We start from the raw sequence: 25,223 nt of genomic DNA on the forward strand, positions 1-25,223 counted from the left end.
AATAAATGTCGCAAACATCCGCCCGGTTCTTTTAAACGCTGGTGGGGGGTTCGAATCGATTTTGCAAATGAAATGCCTGGGCTACTATTTTTTAAATATACGGTACCTCAAAAATATTGATTGTTAACATTTTCTCCAACTCAATGTACAGAAAACATGAACTCCTGTATGTGTCTTCTCAGGGAAAAGCTACGATGAGAGAGTGGACATCTTCTCGTTTGGCATCATGCTCTGTGAGGTCAGTTAAATTCAGCGAATCAAAACGTCGTCGTCTGTCTTTTATTTCTCACTTGTGTCGGAATGTAACGACACAAAGTCGTTGCATCGCTGCAATGCTTTGCCTTTCCTGTGTGAGGGAGAGGATTGTTGTTTAGAAGCCACATTAAGTGGCTTGAGTGGTTAAAATAGTTTAGGGGCTTATTGGGGAACGGAATAAGTGAACCCTGAAAAGTTCATAGATAGAAAAATGTATTTTGTACTAACAAAGTTAGTTTCATGTTACTGGAAGGACGTCCCCGAGCGCCAAACTGCAAGAGAAAGAAATGTGAGTGAAATTCCATGCCGGGGTCTTGTCAGTTCAATCCTGGTGACGTGTGGTAAGCATTAAGCTCAGAGTCAGCACCCGGCTACCCTGGCAGACTTTGGGCTCCAGGGCTCTCAGTCAGTCAGTCAAAGTAGTGCCTAAAATGTATACACTTGTGCTACGCGGGTAAAAATAGCAGATCTGCAAGCCACCACCGCGTCGCTTTTGCCACCGACGCGTGGCTTATAGATCAGCTATTCTTTGGGCACGCGACGCCGCCATGCAACCAGGTCTAAATCAGGCTTAAAAGTCCCCCCCCCCCCCCCCCCCACACACACACATGGACGTCATTAGATGGAAGAGGAGATAGATTAGAGAGAGAAGGGGAAGCTGCTCTTCATGTGGCTTCCTGACAGATATACACGCCATGCCTTGTGGTCCAAGCACCAACCATCAGGTTCAGCTTGGTGGTCTCACTGTTGTGGCCAGCGCTCTGGATCTGTTGTCGTGACCCCTGCCGGGGCGGGCGGTGGTGATGGGGGGGATTGGGGATATAAACCGTCCCCCCTGAAGGCTAGGCTGGAGGGGGGATCCTAAATATTATTTTTGTCCATATCCTCCCAAATGTTGAAAATGGATCTTTAAGCCTGTGGATCTTTTGATCGTTTTCTTTTTTCTCACGGACCGTGTAATGTGTAAACCCAACCAGAACCCAAAACCACCCACCCCTTGGTTTTTGTAGTGCCAAACCGTAGCTTAAGATGTCATACAGTATACTATCTGTCATATCTCTGCTGTCGGGCCGAAAACCTCCTACCTCCAAAATGTTCATTTCCGGGAAAATGAAGTGGAGTTAGGAGGTTTTGACCGAAGGGCTTTTTACTACTTTTCATTGGTTCAATATTATTTAAACCAACAATCAGATGTAAAGGGTGTTCAATATCCCTGATTTATGCAAAGAAATCAAAAACCTCAACAATGGAGTTAAGAGGTTTTGGCCAGACAGTGACGATATGCTATAACTGAAATGAAGTTGATGTGCTATTAGTTTATGTGGTGTAGGAAGTTCAAGGAACAATGAATGGTTTATGCTAGTGATATATAGTTGTTGATATGGAAAGCAATTAGTATCTTATTTGCCAAGACATGGGAGTACTATTTGTCCAAAAGAAAACTTTACTTTTCAGTAAATGGATTCCAATGAATTCAAATGTATTTATATTTATAAAAACCCAAAGGCACACGCAACTTTGTAACCAGTTGATTTTGTCGACTAAAATGTATGTTGGCAGGGCCTTGATAGCGTTGAAGCAGCAGATTTTATGCTGAAAATAGCCGATTTAACGCGTTGTAGCATGACGTGTTGTGAGCTCGTAGATCTGCTTTTCAGAGCGCAAGACCCGAGCGCAACCAAACAAAAAATTACTTGTACTTTAGATCTACTGGATCTCTTCTCCACCAGTCCCTCCTTAACATTTTAATTGTTATATATTTAGTCTCAGTTTTAGTCATCATACAACTTAGTTTTTATTTAGTTTTCATCAGCGGAAAAAGGTAGTCGACGAACATTTTTCGCCATAGTTTTATGGGACAAAATTAACGTATGGTCTTCCTCGCTGAGGAAGACCGTGGAGGTGTGCTGGCGACTCCCTCTTTGCCTCATGTCTCTAATATCTGACAATTTGGCCAATGTTTAATTTGTTATTTTAGAGGTATTAGAAAGTTCTTAAATTGTCACTTTAGAAATGTGCAGATACACAAGCTATACACTTAAACTTTATGTTGGTTTGTTTACTGTTGAGCGATGAAAACAATGTTGTACATTAAGTTAATCATCTCCCCCCCCCCCTCCCCCCAAAAAAAAATATAATAATTTGGGGACCCGACCCACAGGTTGAGAACCACTGATATAGAAGAAAAATACATTGAAAATGTGTGTATCTCTTCTGTCCAGATCATCGGCAGGGTGAACGCAGACCCGGACTACCTGCCCCGGGCCCAGGACTTTGGTCTGAACGTGTCTGGTTTCCTGGAGCATTTCTGTCCGGCCGACTGCCCCCCGACGTTCTTCCCCGTGGCCGCCATCTGCTGTGACCTCGATGCAGAAAAGCGGTATGACGTCGTTCACCTCCTTGAGCCCCACAACACATTTGTTAGATGAAACATTCTGCTAGTGCTAAATAATAATAGTATTAATTATATTGTTCATATCGTTGATTACCGCCATTTCCACCCACCGTCCATCCTGGCTATGGGGCCAAAACCGTGACTACAGATCCTGTACTAGCCTGCGAGGACCGGTCACCAAAATGCTAATAAACAGCTTAAATTTGGGGAAAGTAAGGAGGAACTTAATAGAAAAATGTGTGCCGCACTGCGAGTTTGTAGATCTGCTATTTTTGAAAAATCTTTGAATATATCTTTTTAAAAGCAAACATTTGTAACTCAAATATTTGCTTCTGGGTGGTCCCTGGAACAACATATTTTGAGATGGGGGTCCGCGGCCAAATACATGTAATTTTGGGGGTCCTTGACATGAAAAGGTTTGAGAACCACTGATTTAGAAGAAGGATTTAGTAGACATTTATAGAATTGTGTCAAAAATATTCAAAGACTTGCACAAATGTTCACGATTGGAAAAAAAATTGCAGATCTACAAGCTTGTATATCTGCTATTTTTTAATAGTTAAAGCATACAATAATGGTTAAAGTGGTTCAAATCCAAAGTGACGCAGATTGGCGTTCATGCCTAAATGGCTTAAGTTGTTAAAACATGTCTTTCTCCTGCAGTCCGCCGTTCACCAAGCTGGAGGAGTGGCTGGGGAACCTGATGATGCACCTGGAGATGGGCCTCCCCGTGGTGTCTGAACTGGAGCAGCTACACAAGGCCTTCTGGAGCAGCCACACCGCCTCCTCCATCACCACGCCACACCCAGGGAACGGCCTCCACACGCACGCCGAGCATCCGGAGGAGGCCGCGGCCACCAGCTAACTCCCCGCGGCGCTGGTGGCGTGGTTGGTCTGTGAGTGGCACAGAGAGAGACGGGGAGCTTTGGCAACCTGGCCCTACGTCAGAGGACTGGGCAGACGGGCGGGGTTGGATGGCATTGTGTTGCCTGTACGGTGTACTGTGAATACCCTTCCACACCCAGGTAGACGCCCAAGTTGGGTGTGGAAGGAAACTAGTCTGGCTCTCCAGCTGAACAGGTTGTCCTGTGGAACGTCAAATCAACAGAAATGTTATTTCCATAGCTTGATTTTTTTTTGCTGCACACTAAGACTGTGTTTCTCAAACTTTCAGATTCCAAGGTCTCCCCTTAACTCTGGCGGTGTACAAATGGAACCAAATGAACCCTGGCGGGTTCATTTGGTTCCATTTGTACACTGCCAGAATTACAGACTTGTATGGGTCAATTTAGAAGCCACTAAAGGAACCCACAGAGTCCCTGGAATCCACTTTGAGAACCACTGCCCTAAGATAACCTGAAGCAGATAAAGAAAGGTCAGATCATCTCACCAGTCAGTCAGACTGTTGAAGCTGTAACGTTATTATATGGTCAAGTAAGATCATGTTTTAGCCTCATCACTCAAGGTTTCCGAACGGCATCGGTTGCACTGCGTACGTTTTGCAAGTTTCACCCGCATGATCTTGGGTTTGATACGATTTTCGGTTTGGTCAACGTTTTTTTTTTTCTTTTAATGCTACGGAAGAGGGGCGCTTTCTACGCGCGGAGACACAGTATATACGTCGAGATCCACTTGTTGCTGAGTGTTCATCGAGCCGAGGATTTCGGAGCTTCTAAAGACCGCCTGAAAAGTGCATGACTGTAAATAATGGTGTCGGGTCACATCCTTGTCAACGTCCCTGTCTGTCCCCGATGTATGTGACCTGGTTTGCGCACTTCCAGTAGAATACTGAATCCTAGGCCACACTGCTCTCCTCTCCGTCACATCGTGTAGCACTGATGAAACTCTGAGGTACACATAAAACGTTTTGCGTTCGGTACACATCGCCTCCTGGATCTTTTTAAAAACGAGTTGTTAACTTATTTCAGTGATTTTTCTGAGGTGAAATCTTCTTTGCTTCGGAACTCATACTTGTTGTACATAGCTTGTGATATTGTAAATGTTTTAAATATTGTAAAATGTATAGACATATTTTATATACGTATGCTACAGTACATTGCCATATTTTTATTGGAATTGAACTTTACGGAGAAAGGATTGACTGCAGTGAACATGGGGGTGGGGAGACATTGGAGTCATGACCATGATAGCAGTGTTAGGGATGTCAGAGGTAGTGTAAGTGATATTTTGAAAATGTATTGTCTTGTTTACTAAAGAGTCAGGGAGACAGACCCCTGTAACCGAACCAACACTCTACAGCAATCATTACTGAATATAGAGCAATTTAACACGTTCTTTAACACAGAAATATCACTTACTCCACCTTGTTTGAGTCAAACAAGCCAAAAATAAGCTCACAGCACGTTGTGAGCTTGGAAGATCGGCTATTTTCGATGTGCAACACTCGGTGCACGACTTGAGAACTAAGTGTACATCGGGCTTGTAGAACTCAACCATTACATTCTCTCACGTCACCGCAAGATTCATCATGTGTTTGTTTATAAGTGATCATGGGAGCTGTCTCTTAAACCTCAGCCTTGCAGTTACTGTGTCATTAGACTCGCCACAAACACAATCACAACATAGAATCACATGGTAGGACAACATCTTAACATGTTCTTGTTTTGACCAAAAACAAAACAAAAAAACATAGTTGATAATGTCTAATGACCACCTTCAAAGTGTTAATCATCAGTCGTTTAGCCTAATTCATGCTTTGTCATAAGGCGTGGCTCGCTGAACATGACTGATTTTCAGTGAAACAAGACAGCGTATTAATATCGGCGTGGCTTCCCTGTGAATCTCTATTGACGTCATTCTAGCCCAAATACAGAGTTCCCCCTGGCTCCAGACTGGCCCTGGTAGGACCGTGGATCTGAAAAAAGGACATACCGGTAGTTATATTATAATGGATTTGAAAAGTATTTGTAGATTGCATTCCTTGGCCTTGCTCACAGCGGGCATAAGAAATGCGACGCTAATCGGTGCAGTGGTTTGCACACAAATCGGGGATATAATATATACATACATAATAAATGCATAATGTACATACATTTGGACACTTTTCTAGACGACTCGAATCCCGGGCGTTACATTGGTGCCGTGACGCGGGTCAGGTTTTTTTGGGAGGAGGTCAGTAGCGGCTCACAGCCTTTTAGGCTAATGTTTAACATGTTGGCTTTCCACACGGGGGAGACCCGGGTTCGATCCAGGGCGTTAAACCCGCAAACGAGTCTTGTTTTAGTTGAAAATCAATGAATGAATTTGGCTTCACTGAGTGTGTGGAGGTGATGAGAACGTCTGCTATCATACACATATCCCTCTCTCTCCTTTCATGGAGTGTCCATGTGGGACGCCCCACTGTTTGTTTACACGTAAACTGCTGGCTGTAAATACTTCTGTACGCGTTGTCGGTGTATCTGTCTGTCTGTCTGTCTGTCTCTGTGCGTTGCATATACATTCTATTCTATCGCTCTCTTTCGCCGTCACTTTTCTATCTTTCTGCACCTTCTAACGGTAACTCTCTAATCTGAAATGGATTTCTTTCATCTTAGTTTTTTCACCGTAATTCCTGATTTTATACTTGGTTGCGCAGCCGCTAACTTTGGTGTGCGAAACACTTGGCGCGCAGCCGTGTATAAATGGAGCGTAACAACGCGAGCTGCATGGTGTTTCTAGCTAGGTGTGGTTACTTACGCTATTAAACCGAGCTATTTTTTGTCTCTTAATACATTATGAATTTAAATAAGAAAACAAATGATAAAATACGATAACGAGTGAATGGAGAAAGACATGTTAAAAAAAGAGAATTGAATGAAAAAAAAACAAAAAACAGGATCTCTTTTGATATGAAACCACTGAAATCTTTTTGTATAGATTTGAGTTTAATTTGCACTATATTACCCAAGTGGCATCTTGAAGCCATGATTTCCTTTTTTTTTGTTTTTCCTCTTTTGGGCTACTTGTGATAAAGACATTGGTTCAGGTTGATACAGTATAGTAATATAATGAATGCAAGACACTGATCGAGCCTTTCAAAAATGGTGTCCTGGGAAATCCATCCTCTTGATAACACAAGCCAGAGAAATGGGATGATTTTTATCATCATTAATCACTAAAATTGTGACTGCCTTTATAAATAGCGCTAAACGTTTCTGCAAAAAACAAACAAACTTTGAAGTAATTTGGTTATTTTAGTAAGTTCACCATCATCATGGCCAACTGGTGTGGCTGGCTGGTTGGGAAGAGCAATCTGGTAATCACAAGGTTTGACAAAGACACTTAAAGGAGTAGTTCGTCCAAAAAATTACTTATTTTCTACCATTTTGTTTCCTACAAGTTATTGGCTTAGGAAATGCCACGAAAACTAAAACATCTCCATGAATTCAAGTCTTCATGGGGTGTGTACAGAGGCGTCAATTGGGTATGGCAAGCTATGGCAGCTGCCATACCTTGGCTACAGAGGGAAATAATAAAATGAACTTTGTTGCTAAGTTATGGCAACATGACTGGTGTCTTGCACGCGCGCAAGACACCAGTCATGTTGCCATACCTTATCTTTTGTTGAACTGACAACTGAACTGTGTGTAATTCATAGAAAATAAGTATTTTTTTGGGGGGTGAACTACTCCTTTAACCACTAAGAGCTCCCGCCAAGCGTTCATCCGAAATAGAAAAGCCATCTAAATAAGCCATCTGTTGCAGAAAAGTGCATTCTTGTGTCCTTGTCCAACCCAGCAGCAGCATGCCATGCAGGAGAGACACAGCGCTGTCTGGTTGCTTTGTTAAGAGGATGTTGAGGACCCAAATCTGCCTGTTGCCTACAGACTGGTCCTTTGTGAATGAGATTCTGTGTTTGTTTATGAGTGGTTTCATGGTGCGATGATGATGTCCCAAAGAGGCTTCCACTGCTGTTTGCCTCTTTTAAATGATCCAACCCTTTAACCACTATTATATTAACCTTGGAGGAGTCCCTACTTTGGATCATTATTATTAATAATACCCAAAACCGGAGGAACTGGATGGTTAGAACCAGTGGTTCTCAAATTGTTTAATTGCAAGGATTACCCATTTGTACAGTACACTCTCAGAGTTACAGACCTGTAAACGTCTGATTGGAACCCTGTATCCCAACCCTAGTCATTATAGGAGAAACAATGGTCCAACAATAGCAAAGATAGTGAGCTAAGTGAGCTTATTATATTGCTGCTATTTTTGCTATTCATCGTACGACAAAGTATATTAGGGCATATGTGGTTAATCAAGTGGTTAATGTGGCTTATGGTCTCACCTTCCAACCTTCATAACTTTCTGGCTCAGGGCCGTAAATCTTTCTGGAGCTACTTTACAATTCAGTTAATTGCAGTGACATCATATGGGAGAGCAGTATTCTACAATCACAGTATAGTAACTGTTAAAGGTCAGTTTATGCTTTGTGCTCTGTGTCGAACAACAACACATCACATCATTACGTGTCTCTCGTACGTTCTGAGATCGGAGCGCATATAGACGGTGTCGCCCCGACAAAATGTACACAAGGAACAGGATGTAGTCTTGTCGTGAGCCTCCATGGTAACGAAGCTCACTAACCAATCAGAACATACTGAACAATTTATAGGCGGGGTCTGCGAACATTCTTTTTTATTTCCCATGCTGGTCTAAAAACGGAAGTTCCTGGAATTTAGCGAGAGTACCGCCCAAGGAAATGACGTTGACGCTTTACAAATCTGTTTACTTTCCCCACGAATTAAACAAGTGTTGTGATTGGTCCAAAAATATGGTTTTGGGGGAATACATATGACAGGAGTCCCACACCTTTGACACAGGGTCAGATTTTCCGCTCGGAAAAAACGGACAGAAAAAAACCTGTCAGAAACTGGACAAATTCGGACCCTGTGTGCATGAGGTCATAGACACCATGTGTTCATTTATTATTGTCCTTTTTTCTGTGCGGAAAACCTGCCCCTGTGTGCAAAGGCCTAAAAGGCTCGGAACTAGCCTCGTACCCGCCCTCTTCCGGAAACCATTTCATCCTGGATAACGGAAGTTGGTCGTTTACTAGGCTAGCTCGGAACGAGGCTACGTTTTTTCCAGAGATACACCGCACCCTCTGAGAAGTTGCTCAGTTACAATACATTTTTAATCTCACTTTCGTTTTGACATTCATCGCATTAAAGCATAAATTGACCTTAGACTTCAAACGAGCATGCATATAAAGAACCGACACAGAAAATATCTCTGTTAATTAATTAAGACCATATCCCACTGATAATATTTGTCAGCGGACTTGAATATGTGTGATTTTGCAGTGTCTCCATTCCAGCTCAAGCTGTTACTGTTATGTGAAGCATGTTCCAACGAGTGCGCGAGTGTGTGCGTGTGTGTGTGTGTGTGTGTGTGTGTGTGTGTGTATGCTGCCGCAGCTCTTCTTTTTGCAAAGGATCGTTACCTCTTCAATAATGCTGTGCCTTTGTTTTAAGCTAGCCTTGCCAACGACTTCGAAAACGTATCCATTTTGAACTGATTTCCTTTTTTTGTATCATAAAGAGCGCAAGCTTGTTTCAAATGGATGGAATATTGTTATTGTTGTCGCTGATACTCATACAATGTTTTATGATGTTTCCTCTTGTTCTGTATCATCATATTTATATTTTTCAGATCTCCCATTGTCGTTTTTGATATTTTAGGATTATATTTCTTTTTGTGTCTTATTTAATTTGTTTCTTTTTTTGTTTGTTTCTTTATTTTTTACACAAGCTGTGAAAACAATTCTGCACTTTAATCCTAAACGTGAATATTTAGAATCTGAGGAGGCGACTGGTTTTTCATCGCAGCTGAAATAAAATTGTTGCTCCTTAAACCAAACAAAGATTGAAATGTTTTTTTTGTTTGTTTGTTTGTTGGTGTTTTGCAAGTGCACTATCTTCCAAACATTATGAGACCAATACAGCGGTAGTTCTCAAACTAAGGACCCGCAAATTAATATATATTGGCCGCAGACCCCCATCTGTAAATGCTTTGTGCCAGGGACCCCAGAAGAGAAGAGAAAACATTTTCTCGATTTTTTCTCGAAAGCTTAAATGTTCAAAAAATTACAGATACAAGCACATACACCAGGGTTCCCCAATTAGTTTTCCCCAAGGGCCGAATTATGTCTAGGGTACCAAGCCGAGGGCCACAGCATTGCAGGGGGCGACGGTGGCGTTCCCCCTACTCCAGTGACAGTTTAGATATCGTCGTTGTCGGGTGAAAATCTTTTATGTCCAAAACCGTTCGTTTTGCATGTATCATTTTAAAAATGATTTAAACTAGTGAAAACAGCCGATCTACAGCTTGTGATGGCTTGTGATGGCCTTGTTTGATGAAGCAGAGCTTTACTTTGCGAAAGAACGTACACATTTTGAGATACGATATACTAGTTTTGTTGCTGCTCTTATACCACCATTATTACTGGGGTTGGTGGGGGCCAGACAGTAGCCCCCCGCGGGCCGCAAATGGCCCATGGGCAGCCTATTGGGGAACCCTGACATACACTGTGTGCTTGTATATCTTCAATTTTTGAATAGCTTATGTATAAAATATGGATAAAGGTTTTAAAAGTATGCTTTCACAAACACATTTCGCTGGGGTCCCCTTGGAACCCCCTCAAGGACACCTGGCCCCACTTTGAGAACCACTGCAATACAGATTAAAAAAATCACACCCGTGTGAACTGAGCGGTGGTTTACCCCCTTCCCCCCTGTGTGTGTGTGTGTGTGTGTGTGTGTGCGTGTGTGTGTGTGCCTGGTCTGGCCTGGCCTGAACAACAGCGCCCCTCCCTTAACATGTGTGGTCATAAAAGGTACTGCAGGCCTGCAGGCTACATACAGACACACACACACGCACACACGCATACACACACGGCCACGTATAGGAGACGGTGTAACCACCGCTCAAAAACACCATAACTGACCACAATGAATCACAGTGATCTGTGATCCACATTCTTTTTCCCATTTCTGAAAACTGGGCACAGTGGATTTTTCATTATATTGTGTGTGTGTGTGTGTGTGTGTGTGTGTGTGTGTGTGTGTGTGTGTGTGTGTGTGTGTGTGTGTGTGTGTGTGTGTGTGTATAATTTTTTCACTTAAATCTTTGCTTCATGGGGGGTCCCTGGCACAAAACATCATTTTGGAGTTCCTTTTGTCCTTGACATAAAAGTGTTTTGAGAACCACTGGGCAGTGTGGGGCTACACCACCGCTGTCACAAGCAGGGGGGACGCTATGAGTTGGCACAATTTTAGACTGAAATGAAATCCCACTAAAATACTTGTTATAACACCGACCAAACCAGACACACTGAAGCATGCTGTGATGTGTAGAATGTGTAAATGTATCAGCAGGGTGGTCTGTTTGTGTTGTGTTGTCTCCGCGGGGGGCTTTCCTTGCACCCATGTGGGATTGTTGTCATTCCGTCAGCAGCGCTCATGCTGCAGACCGTGCGTGCATGTGCCTCATCGTGACGTCACGTCAGTCTGGCAGAAGCGAACCACTGTTCCGTCAAGTTGAGGAATCTACCACACCAAACGCTCGTCAAGTCTCTACCTTTATGTACTTTCAACTTCCGGTTGGAGGACGTCAAAATACAACCAGGTTGATATGGGCCTATAGTAGTTATACAGTTCCGTTTGTTTTTTAATCAGGAAAAGGCAAAAGAATAATCAGGACAGATAGATACATTCAATGCTCATAAGTGTCACGTCACACACAAATAGCAATACTTAAAGCACAAGTAAACAATGCAGCGCCAAACAAAAGTGTTCATAACAGTCAATGATCAATCAGTGCAACACAAGTCGTAAAGTGCAACACTTCTAAAGTTGTTTGTGACAGTGAGTGAAAATGATCTACTGTAGGCCTACTACCATTTCACAATTCGGCTAGCAGGGTCATTTTAGTTCAAATTTAGCATTAAGAACATCAAGTAACAGTCAGCAGGATGGGGTTGGGTATTTTCATTTCAATATGTGTTATGCCTAGGGGGAGCACATTTGTATGGAAAGGAGATTTTGGATTATTCTCCATGTATATGAACATCAAAACCACCCACACCCCACCCTTCCCTGTTCAAGACTTCATGATCCCCCCCCCCCCTCCCCCTCCCGAAAATAGTAGATCTACAAGTTCACAATCATAATGCAACACATTTTTTGACGAACAACATTGTTAAATTGTCAAAATAGGCTATATTGGGCTTAAGTGGTTAATGTCATTGAATTTCTGATATGGTACCTCAAGCTGCTTATTGTGACCAGTTTGGCCAAACTGCTCCCTGTATTCACTCACTCAGTGACACAGAAAGGCTTGCAACTTTGAATTGAAACATGCCCTGTAGAATACGATTGTGGTTCTCAAAGTGGGGTCCGCAGGCAGCAGGGGAGTTTAAAGGGATTTGAGGTAGTTTCAGGGGGTCCCCAGCAAAATTGCTCTGGGGGCATTTTATCAATGATGCTCTCAGAGCAGCTTAAATGATATGCATAGACCAATATTAATTGCTGCTCTGGGGGCATTTGTCAATGCTGCTCTAAGAGCAGCTTAAATGATAAGCATAATTTCAAATTGAGGAGCAGATTTGGTAAAGATATGGTCATTTTTTTCAGGCAGAACATACTGTATTCAAGAATGCCCACATAACAGTTTGCATACGATGTATAATTAGATCAAATAGAGCCCCATCATAAATAGGGAAAATAATCACACAAAGTGTATTTTCCCAATAGACAACCCGTTATTGCAACATTGTGTTGTTAATTCTGTTGTTAATAGCCCCTTTTTATGCAAATGAATTCTTCCCCACACACATTTCTGTATTGTCAGTGCTTTTGTATTCTACTGACTCAACAACCAGCAGTGAGGAGCCCCTACAGGGAGGACATAGGACCTTTGTCATACTCCTCCCGCCCAACACTCCCTTCTGACAGGTGCGGTGCCAGCCGAAGGATAAATGCACCACGACCACGGTTGATTAGAAACCCACAACCTCCTCCGATGGAGGTGCATGGGCAGGAACTTTGCCACTGCGCCATCGAGCCGCTTAATTGTCAGTTCTTTAATATATTTTGGGTCCCAAACAATTAAAAAAAGAAAAAATAATATATATTTATATAAGGCTATATATTTTTTATAAGACATTACTTTGTTTGAATTAGGCTATACTTTTCAACATTACATTACGGTAGAAACCCGAGCTGTGCATAATTGGACAGGAGAGGGACTTCCCAGCATGCCTCAGCAATCACACACATGCTTTTAGTTTATTGTTTTATTGTCATTTAATTAAGTTGTTGTTTTTGACATGGGAACATTTCACTGTGTGGTTGGAGACATAGATAGATGGTTGGAGTTGGAGACACCCATTTGGTGTGGGTGTTACAAGTAAACAAGTGTTCCAATAAAAAGCTGTTGTTATGGCTCTATATGGCATAGAGTCTATGCACAGCAGCCATGTTGGAAAGAAATTGGGCCTCTTCCTTACTTCCTTCGGTGTTACAAGTGAGACTAAATGAAGGCTCCGCTTCGTTCCATTCTGGTCAAACAGAGTCAGGGTGCTGACAGTGTGCAAACTGTGCATGTTGGCTCACTGGAAACACTCTGCTACACTAGTGGTTCTCAAAGTGTGGTCCAGGCCAGGGACCCTCGTGGAAACGACCCTAACTCTGAGAGAGTGGGTCGACTTGGTTTAATTTGTAGCCTGTACACTCTCAGAGTTATCGGGGTCTGTCGTCTGTGCTACACTAAATGGAACAGAGCCTTCTAGTATCATTGGTTACACCTGTGAAGGAAGTAAGCAGAGGCCCAATTTCTTTCCAATACAATGTAATAATCAAAATCTTACAAAGTAACTAATACCTAACTAAAGATTGTTGTTGTGGAGTAAAAGTAGTCCTACAATAGGCCTATTGGCCTCTGGATATAGTGGAGTACTGAAATTTGAAAATACTCCAGTAAAGTAAATAATACAGGCTACTAGGCTACTTAGTTACTTTACACCACTGCACCTGTGAAGGAAGGAGGTACGAGGCACATTTTTTCTAATACACAGCAGCTGTGCTTAGAGCCAGGCAAAACTAAAAAAAAATATTTTGAAGTCTAACCGGACGTCACATACACATACAGCTGTGACTTGACGAGCCTACATATTGACAAAACGCTGGTATGTGTGTGTGAATGGTGCACGTTTAAAAAGCTGCACAACAGACGCAGTACAGTGAGGGGTTTACGCTGCAAACTACTACTACACGCACACACGCACACACTGCTGACGGGCATGATATTTCTCAGATAATTAGCCTATTATCTGTTTCTACATTACGACACCAAAGGAATTACCACGCAAACGGAACGGAACGGGACGCGAGGCAATTTATTGCTGAATAAAACAAACTTTGCAGAGAATGGAACACTCGTCTCCAAACAACCGGTTCCGTTCAGTGATGTTTAACCACGGTGAGTCTCTATGTTATATATTTACTGCGTTATGCTTTGAATGACATCTCTATTCATGTCTTAAAACTGCTGCACAGCACAGAACCCGAACCTAACCGAACCGGACCGACAGCTGGTACCGAGTCCTTTATGGATCAATAACCTTTATTCGGGCTTTCCTCTGCGTCTGATATGAGCTTATTATTATATTTTATTGTAGCTATACCATTGATTAGATTGTGTTTTTGTTTTTAATATGCATCTGCCCTCATAATAAAGCACATCTTTTATAGCCTATCTACACGCTACTGTACAAAAAAATACCAAATGGATCTTCTAACTGTGAAATACATAAACTCGTAAACTGTCACTTATGGGTAGCCTAATTGTCCAAGTGCAGTTATATTAGCCTACTGTGTGATGGTTATGCAAGAAGAATTGTGTTTGCGCACACCCTGCGCGTATTTAGGGACCTCCAGAAGCAAAGATTTTAGTCAAATAAAAATAAATAAAAAAAAATATATATATATATATATATATATATATATATATATATATATATATATATATAGGATATCTATGGAAAGCTTTGCACACATTTTCACAATAAAATAAAATATAAGAAGCAGATCCACAAGCTCATAGTGCAGAGCTACAGTATGAGCTTTATAAATTATGATGAAAGTGGTTACAGTGATTGTGATTTGCTGGGGACCCCTGGACACTGGACAGGATGCCCCCTCCCCTCCTCTCCCCTCCTTTTCACTAGCTCTCTTACATACACACACACACACACACACACACACACACACACACACACACACACACACACACACACACACACACACACACACACACATACACACACACACACACACACACACACGCCAGACTGTCATCACATTCACCAGACTTCTATATTTGGTTCTGGACAGATGGGTTTTGCTTGTTTCTAGCTGGATGTTTCTATCTGCATCATGGACGAGGAGGAGGATATTCCCTGAGGACTGCATAAATAAAAACCCCACAAAAAAAAGTAAAAAAAAAAGAAAAAAAAGATCCATCAGTGTTTGCTTCTTTACTGTAGGCTACTTCAGAGTCCCTGGGGTCGTCAACCCAACTATTTTGGTTTAGTTTGGCTTGTCTGGTATTTTGACTGGTGACCATGGATGGAAAGCCTGTAGAGCCATCAATCACGATCTGTCAAAGAAAGTTGAGCATTTATTTTACAGCCCTCCCCCCAATATGTCCCCCCTTTTAAGTTTTCATTAAGAAGGAACAATGTTGTTATTGTTATTGTCACTGCTCTCACAATAATAATGGTCAACTCTGGTCAGGTCAGTTGAACCCATAACCTCTTTCTGACATACATCATAGCATATAGATACATCTACATATTGCTTGGGTGTATGATGACTGTACAGTACCTTTTTTTCCCTCTACACGAAATCTCTTTGGGGGCGGACACACACAGCTAAAGTCCAAAACATTCTGCTATTTTTGCTGAATGTTCTCACCTGCTTGCTTACAGTCACCTCTCACGCGACGCGAGTATAACTCAGCCAAGGAGGGCATTTGAAAACCGTGTCTCTCCCATTGCCATTCCAGTAGGTTATGCTAATTGTTTTGCAGGTAAAATACTGGCACTGTAGTGAAAACACAGCTTATGACATGCCCTTTTCCCCCTACAGGGGTCTTCAGCAGGGGGTCCTCAGAGTTATTTTTAGGGGGGGCCACCAACTATTTGTGTGATAGGAAAAAAATGTTATGTCTGGTGTAGAGGGAACAAAACAAACCTTTTTCCACTTCAGGGTTCTGTGTCTTCGCCCCGATGTCATGAGGTCGAAGTAGCGACCCAGGGAAGGTGATTGGTGTCATTTGTTTTTGAAAGCGTTAAGCGAGTGCCGTGTGATGGCCTTATTGTTCATATCAGCAAAAATGTTCGCGCCCCATTAATGACTTGGCCAGAATAGGGACACACCCACCTAGGGTTCACGTGGGTATAACAGCAAACAGTTCCTGACTGCCTGGTGTCTGACGCTCCACATAACACCCTGTTCTCAGTTACTTTACAGTCCCTTTAGTTTGTGTGAAATTCTTCTCTCAGCTATTTCAGGAAATGGAATGGCCATCATCTCTGTCAGCTGTGCAACAACACCTGAACTTTTGTTGCTTGACTGTTGGTTGACTGTTGTAATTTAACTTTACATCAACTTGAGACTCCTAGAGAATGTATTTTGTTGCTGTCGAGCAGAAACCTCTCTCCATAAGTCCATATTTTAACTTTTTGTGTGTCTTCCTCCCCCCCCCCCCCCCCCATAAATGAACGCTCTACTTGATCACACTACAGCGTCACACAAAAGTATCAAAAGTAGCAGATCTACAATTTTGCATTTGCATTTCGAGCTTATAGATCTGCTACTTTTGAATTTGAATCCTGAAAAGTAACAGTTTTGGACATAATGAGGTTTCCAACCGACAGAGACAGATCTGTTTTAGTCTGGTAATACTGTAGGCCCAGCGAGATCAAAGAATGGAGTGCTGGTTGTAGGCAGGGCCCTTTTGTACACATCTGGCTGGCCCTGCTGCATCATTATTTGGACTTTAGCTTCTAGCTGTGAGTCCCCCAGTGCGGTCACGACTCACAACCTCTGGCTAGCCTGTGACCCAAACTGAGAGAGAGGATGCTGGAGGGATGAGCATGAGGATATTGTCGCTGTGGGGAATGGAATTGGAGAACATTTCTGCTGAGTCGTCCATCTGTTCCTCTTTTTGCATCACTAAGTCTGTCACCATTGTGACGTTTTTTCGTGCCCATTAATTGTCGCTCAATCAGGATTAATGAATTAAAGCAGAAATAAGCAGTTTTCTGAATCATGCAATTGCTTTTTTATTTTTTTATTTTATTATATTCAGGCTGCTAACAATGCTCCCTAAAAGATCTAGTCTATGTGGCGATTCTAGGAGCCACAGTCTACCTCCAAAACTATTATTTTATCTGTAAGAAGCTCTGTCATTAGCAGCTCATTGGTGCATGAACCAGCCGACCGGGGCTAAAAGGATTGACAGACAGGTCAACCAATCTGAACAAGAACAAGAGGCGGTCCTGATTGGTCTGTTATTTTGGATGGGCACCCAGTTTAATCGACCAATGAACCAGAACTTCTCACAGATAAAAATAATAGTTTTGGAGGCAGATTGTAGCCCCAGGAAGTGTCACACACACATTTCTTTAGGAAGCATTGTTAGCCGCCTGAATAAAATAAAATAAAAATACAAATTTAAAATAAGCAATTGCATGATTCCTGCTTATGTCAGCAGAAAGCTGCTTATTTCTGTTTTAATTGCATTTTTCTAGTTGAACATAATTATTACGAAATGTTTCAAAAATATATGGAAATTTTTCAATATGGTCATGATAATGACACAAAATAATATTGCAATTATCTCAAATAATTGCGATTAGGCTATTATCTAATGATTGTGACAGACCTATTCTCCTCTAGGATTCTCCTCTATGTGCTCCTGAATCCCTCGATAACAATACAATCCCTTCAAGAACTTGGATTTGTCTAATTTTGCCAAAAATCAATAGTGTTTTGTCACCTAATCTACAAGGACAATCTGTTTCTTGCAGAACCACTTTCAACCTGCCAAGGCTGCCATCGATCTCTATTTCCAGCATGTCATTATACCTTAAGTGGAAAACTTTGTCAGACCAGTTTTTTAATTTGGCTAATGCATTGGACACATTTTTACAAGTCACCCCAACTTAATGATTATTATGACTTTATGAAAGATTTTCTTATCTCCAGTATTGATTTTATGACCCAAAAACATTTCATTTTTATGAACATTTACAATTATCATGGGCAGGTCAGCTCCACACATCTAACATATAATTTTCGGAATGTCTGAGTGAGTGTCTGTCTGTCTGAGTGTCTGAGTGTCTGTCACAGCGTTTCTCCTCAATGGCTGGAGCAATTGATCTGAAATCGCATCACCATAAGCATATGAACACACCTGACATAACTGTGAAGCCCGTTTGTCACTTTCACAAATCATATGCTGTATATTAGCATTTTTATAGTGTATCTACTATCTATTCTGCATCTAGCATGAGGCTTATCTATTCTGCATCTAGCTTGAGGCAACATGTTTAACCAGGTGTGTGTGTGTGTGTGTGTGTGTGTGTGTGTGTGTGTGTGTGTGTGTGTGTGTGTGTGTGTGTGTGTGTGTGTGTGTGTGTGTGTGTGTGTGTGTGTGTGTGTGTGTGTGTGTGTGTGTGTGTGTGTGTGTGCGCGCGCACACGCGGGTGGGGGGGTTGTCTGGCCCCGTTATAGATGTTGTCCAAAAATCATGCAGATCGGTACACAGTATCTCTGTAGCCATTAAACGAAACGGGTATTTCTTACATTGATGCTCCTACATATTATCATGTAAGCACCAGTTAAAGTTACTTTCCATCCCTCATATACTGTGTGCACAGTGCACACCCCATAACCCACACACTGCACATCATTTCAGAGCTCATATCTTTGAACGGGTAAGGGCTAGTTTCTGTAATGCACTAGAGATAGAGATGCTGCACAATCATTCAAAAGTAATGGATAAAAGTGGTTTTAGATTATGCAACTGTGAAACTTGGCGATCACTTCAAAGTTCAAACGTTATTTGTTCAGGAGTTGCACCTTGCCGTCCTCTCCTCAACAATACTCAAAACAGAGTCAAATCATTTAGTTGTTGACAGGCAGAAACCCAATATCTCCATATTTTATCTTTTTGTGTTTTCTAGTCACAGAAAAAAGTAGCAGATCTGCAGAGCTTGTCGATCTGTCGGTCTTCTCATTTGAATGACATGACATACTTTCTACCCTTTACTTTCTTTGGCCCAATTCCTGACATGTAGCCAAAAGAACCATTCTGTTAAACAAACGTATAGAGTTTGATGTGATGTCCATTGTCCAGTAAGAATGGTGGTGGGCTTTGAACAATGGATGGGATACTGTATTATTCTCTCATATGGATGGACTTCTAAATCCATACATTCTTCCTCTATGGTTTAACTAGGGCTTTGAAATGTCATCATCAGAATGTCAAAGCTGGAGCCGTTCTATAGGCAGAGAGAGAGGGAGAGGGAGAGGGAGAGAGATGTATTCTGCAGATCCAGTAGTGAATGCCTCAGTTGTCTTCACAATTGACTTTTAATCAGTAACAGTATCAACCAATCTGAAGCAGACTATTCCCACAGAATGTCTGTCCCTGGGTGCTCCGCTGCTTTCTAACCTAATTCATATGGAGCAACAACACCAAATCTCATCATTTTGATCACTGTTCACTGTGTCAATTGTTGTTCAGATGATACTGTAGTTCTCATGTTTATATACCTTTAGATTGTGTTGTTATTCATAACCTATATCATTGCTGTCGGGCAGAAACCTCTTATGTCCATAGATAGACTTTTTTTCTGCACCTGATGGAGGGGAAAGGAACTGGTTGGAATAACGTGTTCCTTCCACGTGCTACGTCCTACCGGGGAAACTACCCCCCTGTCAGGTGATAAGAAGCGGTGTGCTCACTCCTCATGCACTGAAGGAAGCATGAGCTCAGTTCGGGGCCCTCCCCATGTTGGCAGTGGGAGAGCAGCGCCCAGGATTACAGCTTAGGCAATTGGCACTGAAAATGGGTTACAAAATCGTGGGATAAAAAGTGTATTCAAAAAAGGTTTATTCAATGCACCCGAAAGCTGAAACGTACAGTATCTGTGTGTTTCAGTTGACCAGGAGATATAAAACCATGGCTGCATTCTAGAAGTGGCATGTGTGTGCAAGTAGCACAACACAACACACACTCTAATAAAACCTTAACACCTCGTTAAACACCACCCATAGGAAATGTTTCATTCTCCCCCTCCTTATGTTCCATTTTTAGCTTCTCCAACTGACCTTGTCGATCAAATTAAGAATGTAGGCCTTCCCGATTAAGAACTCACACAACCCAACGAACAAATTAACAACGTCTTCCTCCTTTCCTGCACAAATGAACAGTAGTAACCCGCGGCTTAAAGGAGTAGTTCACCCATTTCTATCAGTTACACCCCATGAAGACTTGAATTCACGAAGATCTTTACAAAAAAAAAACACATGAATTCAAGAATTCATGAGGTGTGTAAGTGAAAATAAGGTGAACTCCTCCTTTAATCACTTAAACCAATAGAGTTGTAATATATCTATTCTAGAGGGTGGGCCTCCCCACCCCCACCAATTCATTTCAATGAAAGTCGCTCACATAACGGGCGCATGAAGCACCCGGAAGTACCTCCACTTCCTGGAGAGCAGCTTGCATATTAGCGTTTCAGACGATAGAAGCATGCTCAGTAGCATTTTAAATGCGGAAGTCCTGCAATCTCAGATTTGACCACCAGGCGATTGCAGCTACACTGTTCTACCGTGGTTCTTCAAATAGCTGATTTTGCAGAAAAGCTGGTCGATCTGCTATTCTCAGCGAAAGCTTTCCCCACAATTGCAAAACACAGAAAAGTTGACTGGGACTCCGCTCAACTATATACCGTAGGTTTTAAGTCGTTACGGCCACTGTTAGCCCCAGGGATAATTTGAAATGTAAAAATAAGCAACCAGCCGGTATAAGAAGTAGCAGAGTGAGTTACTTTTGCAGACGGCTGGCATCATGGCATAGTCTGCAGTGGCTGGAAGAATCCCACAGTGAAGTTCTTGTTGAGGAAGACAACCATGTTAACCACAGTGGCTTCACTAGGGCGCATCACTGGTTGAGGAGGATGTTTTATATGTAGCTGAACAGGGGAACCACAAGGAAAAAATAAAATGAAGAATCCAAAACGACAAGCCTTTATAACAGTTAAAAAATTACATATATATCCACCTGTTTCCGCGGGAGTTTACTGGAGATTATTTGGACCACACTTCCGGTTTAACAGCAGACATACAAGCTCACGTCGCGTCGCAGATGCAGCCCGTTGTGAGCTTGTAAATCACACTCGGCTGCGACGCCGGAAGCTCGGTACAACGTCTGCGCAATGCACTATGGGGCGTTGGAAACCTGTGGATATATATATATACTGTATATATATATACCGGTATATATATATATATATATATATATATATATTTTTTTTTTGCATGAAATAACTCCCATTTCAGGTTTTGGGTTTTAAAGGAGTAGTTTACATGAAGCCTTGATTTCATGGAGATTTTTTTTTTGTTTGTGTCACGTTCCTTAGCCAATAATGTGATGACTGGTTGGAATTTGGAAAGATGCTAATGTTTCTCTGGTACTCTTTGACTCTGTTGTGTAATTGATAGAAAATAAGTATTTTTTTTTTGCTGTACTGCAGTGCCATCCCTCAAAGTGCATCTTAAATCCAGGGGCCCTTGATGTGATTCCAGGTGGTCCCCAACAAAATGTATTAATACAGCATCACAATCATTTTAACATCTTCATCCATTTATATGTTATATATTATCAAAAATAGCAGATCTACAAGATCACAGCGTGTCACTTCCTGCTGCACTGCGATCATTTTCAGATGGTCGTCTGCAGCCAAATACTACATATTAATTTGAGGGTCCTTGACATGGAAAACGTTCGAGAACCACCGTCTTAAAAATGATGTTTAAATGGGTTTGGTGGAGCATGATGATGGAGCGACCTCTCGTAGATGAGCTACTGTAGCGGGAGAACACAGACACCCGATTAATAGGCACATGAAGCATGGGTGTCTGAATAGAAGTGGGCATCAGTGGGGGACAACGGGACATGCAATCTCTTGACCCCCTTCCCCCAATCTGCCCCCAACCCAGTTGATATCGCATGATGAGTGAATTAATAATTGTATTAACCACCACATTAACCTCTGGTGTCCATCAGTCGGTGTCTGAAGGCTCAACCCATTCAAATCGTGAAAGTCGTTTTAGATTTGAGCTAAAAAAGCATTATTTTATACTTTGGCTATTTGATAAATAGCAGATAAACAAGCTCATAGTGAGCCTAAGAGCTTGTACTGCAAATCTTTATTAACATTTTTAACTTGAATATTTGCTTCTGGGGGTCTCTGGAACTAAATATTTATAGATGGGGGTCGGCAGCCAAATACAGTACATACAGTATAATACAGTATGTGTCTGTTCTGGACTGATTCCTGACAGACAGACAGACAGACAGACAGACAGACAGACAGCTGACCAGTGATACACAACCAATGACCGTGTGCCCTTGAGCAAGCTGCCGAACCCCCAGCATCATCAGTATTCAGCAGTGCATGCAGGCGGTGTGCTTTCCTCCGCTGGCTGATGGTGACCCGTTATTTCACAGTCATCGTGTTGCAATCCTCTGCACACACAGTGCTCATGACTACTATACACAAAGTCATTGTTTTGGTGTCATTCACATGAGGTGACACACACACACACACACACACACACACACACACACACACACACACACACACACACACACACACACACACACACACACACACACACCTGAAAGAATATCTATTAGTAAAGCCCTAAATGTGGGATGTGGACATCAGGAATGTGGACATCAGTGATCTCCAATTCTCCATATATGGGCATAAAAGGGATTTGTTCCCCCTGGCATCACAGGGATCTCTCTAACAGGGCGTCATTAATATTGATGACATCAGGGAACTCCATATATGGGCATGAAAGGGATTATGTTAGCGTGACATCACTGTGAAGCCAGAGCGTGATGTCAGAGCGGCAAACCCATTCTGGTAGAGTGGTTCCCCTGACTTCACAGTGACAACAGAGCGTGATGACATCATGATAACACATTTTTACGGTCTATGGGTTTGCCCATAAACCATATACACGTCTACACGCAGAAAAGCTGTGACGTTTCTCACTGTAAACTGCGACCTTCGGTCGCAATCAGGAGACCACAAGGGGAACTAAATGTAAATTCCCACAGAAATACTGTCATGGATGTAATTTATTCTTGTCTATTATTCATTTGACTAAAAGTGTTTGTTTATAGTTTGGAAGATGTTTTATTTGATCAGCCTGTGGATACCTCAGAACGTGTTCCTTTCTCCTGTCGAGGAGCATGTTGTTGTTGTAACCTGGTGCTTCGTCTTCAGCTGGGTTCCAGACATATTTTTCAGCCCAGCCAAGAGCTGACATGGATATTTAATCTGAGGCCAGATCAAAAACCGCAGATTAAACATGGATTAGCACACCTTTCTCATTCACTCTGTGCCAATATTGCTTGCAGCTGTGAAATCTCAGCTGACTTTTAAAGATCAAGTGATGCAATGCAGCATGGTTGTTGGGTCACTGGGTTGTTTTGTTGTAAGTAAATAACGTTTTTGATTTTCTCTTTCTCTTGCCATGTGTGTCTGTCTGGATGCTGGACCTATCCTCTGCTCTGTGGGTGAATCCTTTCCTTCTGTGGACAGACGACGAGGTAAGAAACCACGTCTTCCTTTTAATTTATACACATCGCATCGCTGTGACACGATGATCGCTTGAAGATATTTTCTCTATTGGCAAATGATGCCGGCGGTCATATAGTGTTTTTCCCAGGATGGCTGCCTTAAACACTTCAACTGATAACTCTTGTGATTGAACTGAGACTTGGCGGTGGAGGGTGGTGAGGGGAGGGGGTCTCGTTTTACTTTTAAGTGACAAATGATTCCAAACATGTATGGGTGGCCGGCTCGGATGGCACCCTTGTTTTGATTTTGATTTGATTTATTTAGCACAATGTAAAAACAATACAAAAAAGCCCAAAGGGCTTGTTGTTTGAAAACAAATTAAATCTTTTCAATTTCAAAATGAAAGATTTTCAGTAACTTCATGAAGTAATCAAAGAAAAATCTAAGAAATTCCATAAATTACAAAACAAATGTCTAAATAGTCATGAGAAAAATGAATTGTCTCAAGCTACAACCTTTGGGAACCACTGCTGTAGCACAACGGCGGACCACCAGGTATTAATTATGCTTTAGCGTCCCTAAACTAGCAGATCCACGAGTTTGTCGAAGCTTGTATAATGTGCTATTTAGGGTGTGCGTGACACTGGGGTGCCACCAAGTTTAAACCAGGCGTCTCAGTAACGTGTTATTGCTATTAAGTCAGTGGAACGAGGTTTGCACAAAAGATTGAATAATAGAGAGATGCTGCAGGGTGTTGTGTCTCATATTTCAGTGATTGATACCACGTTGATGCCTTGGGTCAAAACGTACTCTGCGGAAACACGCAAAACAGATCTTCAGTATCGGAAAATATGTTTTCATTTCATGCACCAACAACAGTGTTTTATTCAAGTCAGGGAAGGTGTAAAAGCCTGGGTACCAAAGGAAGGTGTGATCTGTGTTACTTGGTGGATGAGCGTGTTTATGCACAGTATATGCCTGCTGCCTGTGAGGATCCTTGGCTGTGCGTCAAGGTTGTTGTTGTGAGTGTGTGAAAATAGGCGTGATCTCTCACAACCCAGATTTTCTTGTTCCTTGTCATACAGAAAGTGACAGCCGAGCTGAGACCTCTTCAGTAATTGTGGGTGTGTCACGGTCGCTCTTGAGGTTTTGCCTGGAGGTGTGTGCATGTGTGCAGTGCACGTGTATTTGTGCGTGTGTATGTATACACACACTGCTCTGGGTTTAGCGTTAAGACCGCACGGTTTATAGGGTTAAGACTCTGGTTTAGTCGTGTAAAGGTGGTTGCACACTGCTGCGTTTTTCGTTGCGAAATGCGTTTTTCAGGACAAGGAGAGAGAGGGAGATAGAGAGAGCAAGGGACTGAGTGGTGCGCGAAACGGGCGGCATTGTGCAAACGTGACTGACACAACGTGAGGTTGATTTTTTTATTTGCGTGCTCCGAAATTCACTCCGATATTCGGCCCGAAAAACGCAGCAGTGTGCAACCACCTTAACTGTGAGTCTTTCTTCAAGCCAACTTCACAGTTTTTTCAGAGCAGTCAGCAGGATATCTTTGGAATGACGGACCACTTCTACGTCTGTCTCTGTCACACACACACACACACACACACACACACACACACACACACACACACACACACACACACACACACACACACACACACACACACA

The 25,223-nt window shown here is 42.2% G+C and overlaps 2 protein-coding genes across 2 annotated transcripts in view; both read left to right on the forward strand.

The window, feature by feature from the left end:
* Positions 1-3,515, forward strand: part of limk1a (LIM domain kinase 1a) — a gene marked incomplete at both ends in the record, with an annotated part of 120,621 nt that extends 117,106 nt beyond the window's left edge. The window contains 3 exons of the mRNA XM_080731938.1: positions 183-238; positions 2,478-2,635; positions 3,314-3,515. Coding sequence (XP_080588064.1) covers positions 183-238; positions 2,478-2,635; positions 3,314-3,515 — 416 coding nt within the window. The remainder of the gene's footprint in view (positions 1-182; positions 239-2,477; positions 2,636-3,313) is intronic.
* Positions 3,516-14,082: 10,567 nt separating this feature from the next.
* The window catches only part of septin4b (septin 4b), a gene marked incomplete at both ends in the record, with an annotated part of 105,061 nt that continues 93,920 nt past the window's right edge, over positions 14,083-25,223 (forward strand). The window contains 2 exons of the mRNA XM_080730876.1: positions 14,083-14,134; positions 23,571-23,578. Of these exons, the coding sequence (XP_080587002.1) occupies positions 14,083-14,134; positions 23,571-23,578 (60 nt within the window). The remainder of the gene's footprint in view (positions 14,135-23,570; positions 23,579-25,223) is intronic.

Source organism: Nannobrachium achirus, assembly GCF_963921795.1.
Source record: "Nannobrachium achirus genome assembly, chromosome: 8".
NCBI classification, from domain to species: Eukaryota; Metazoa; Chordata; class Actinopteri; order Myctophiformes; family Myctophidae; genus Nannobrachium; species Nannobrachium achirus.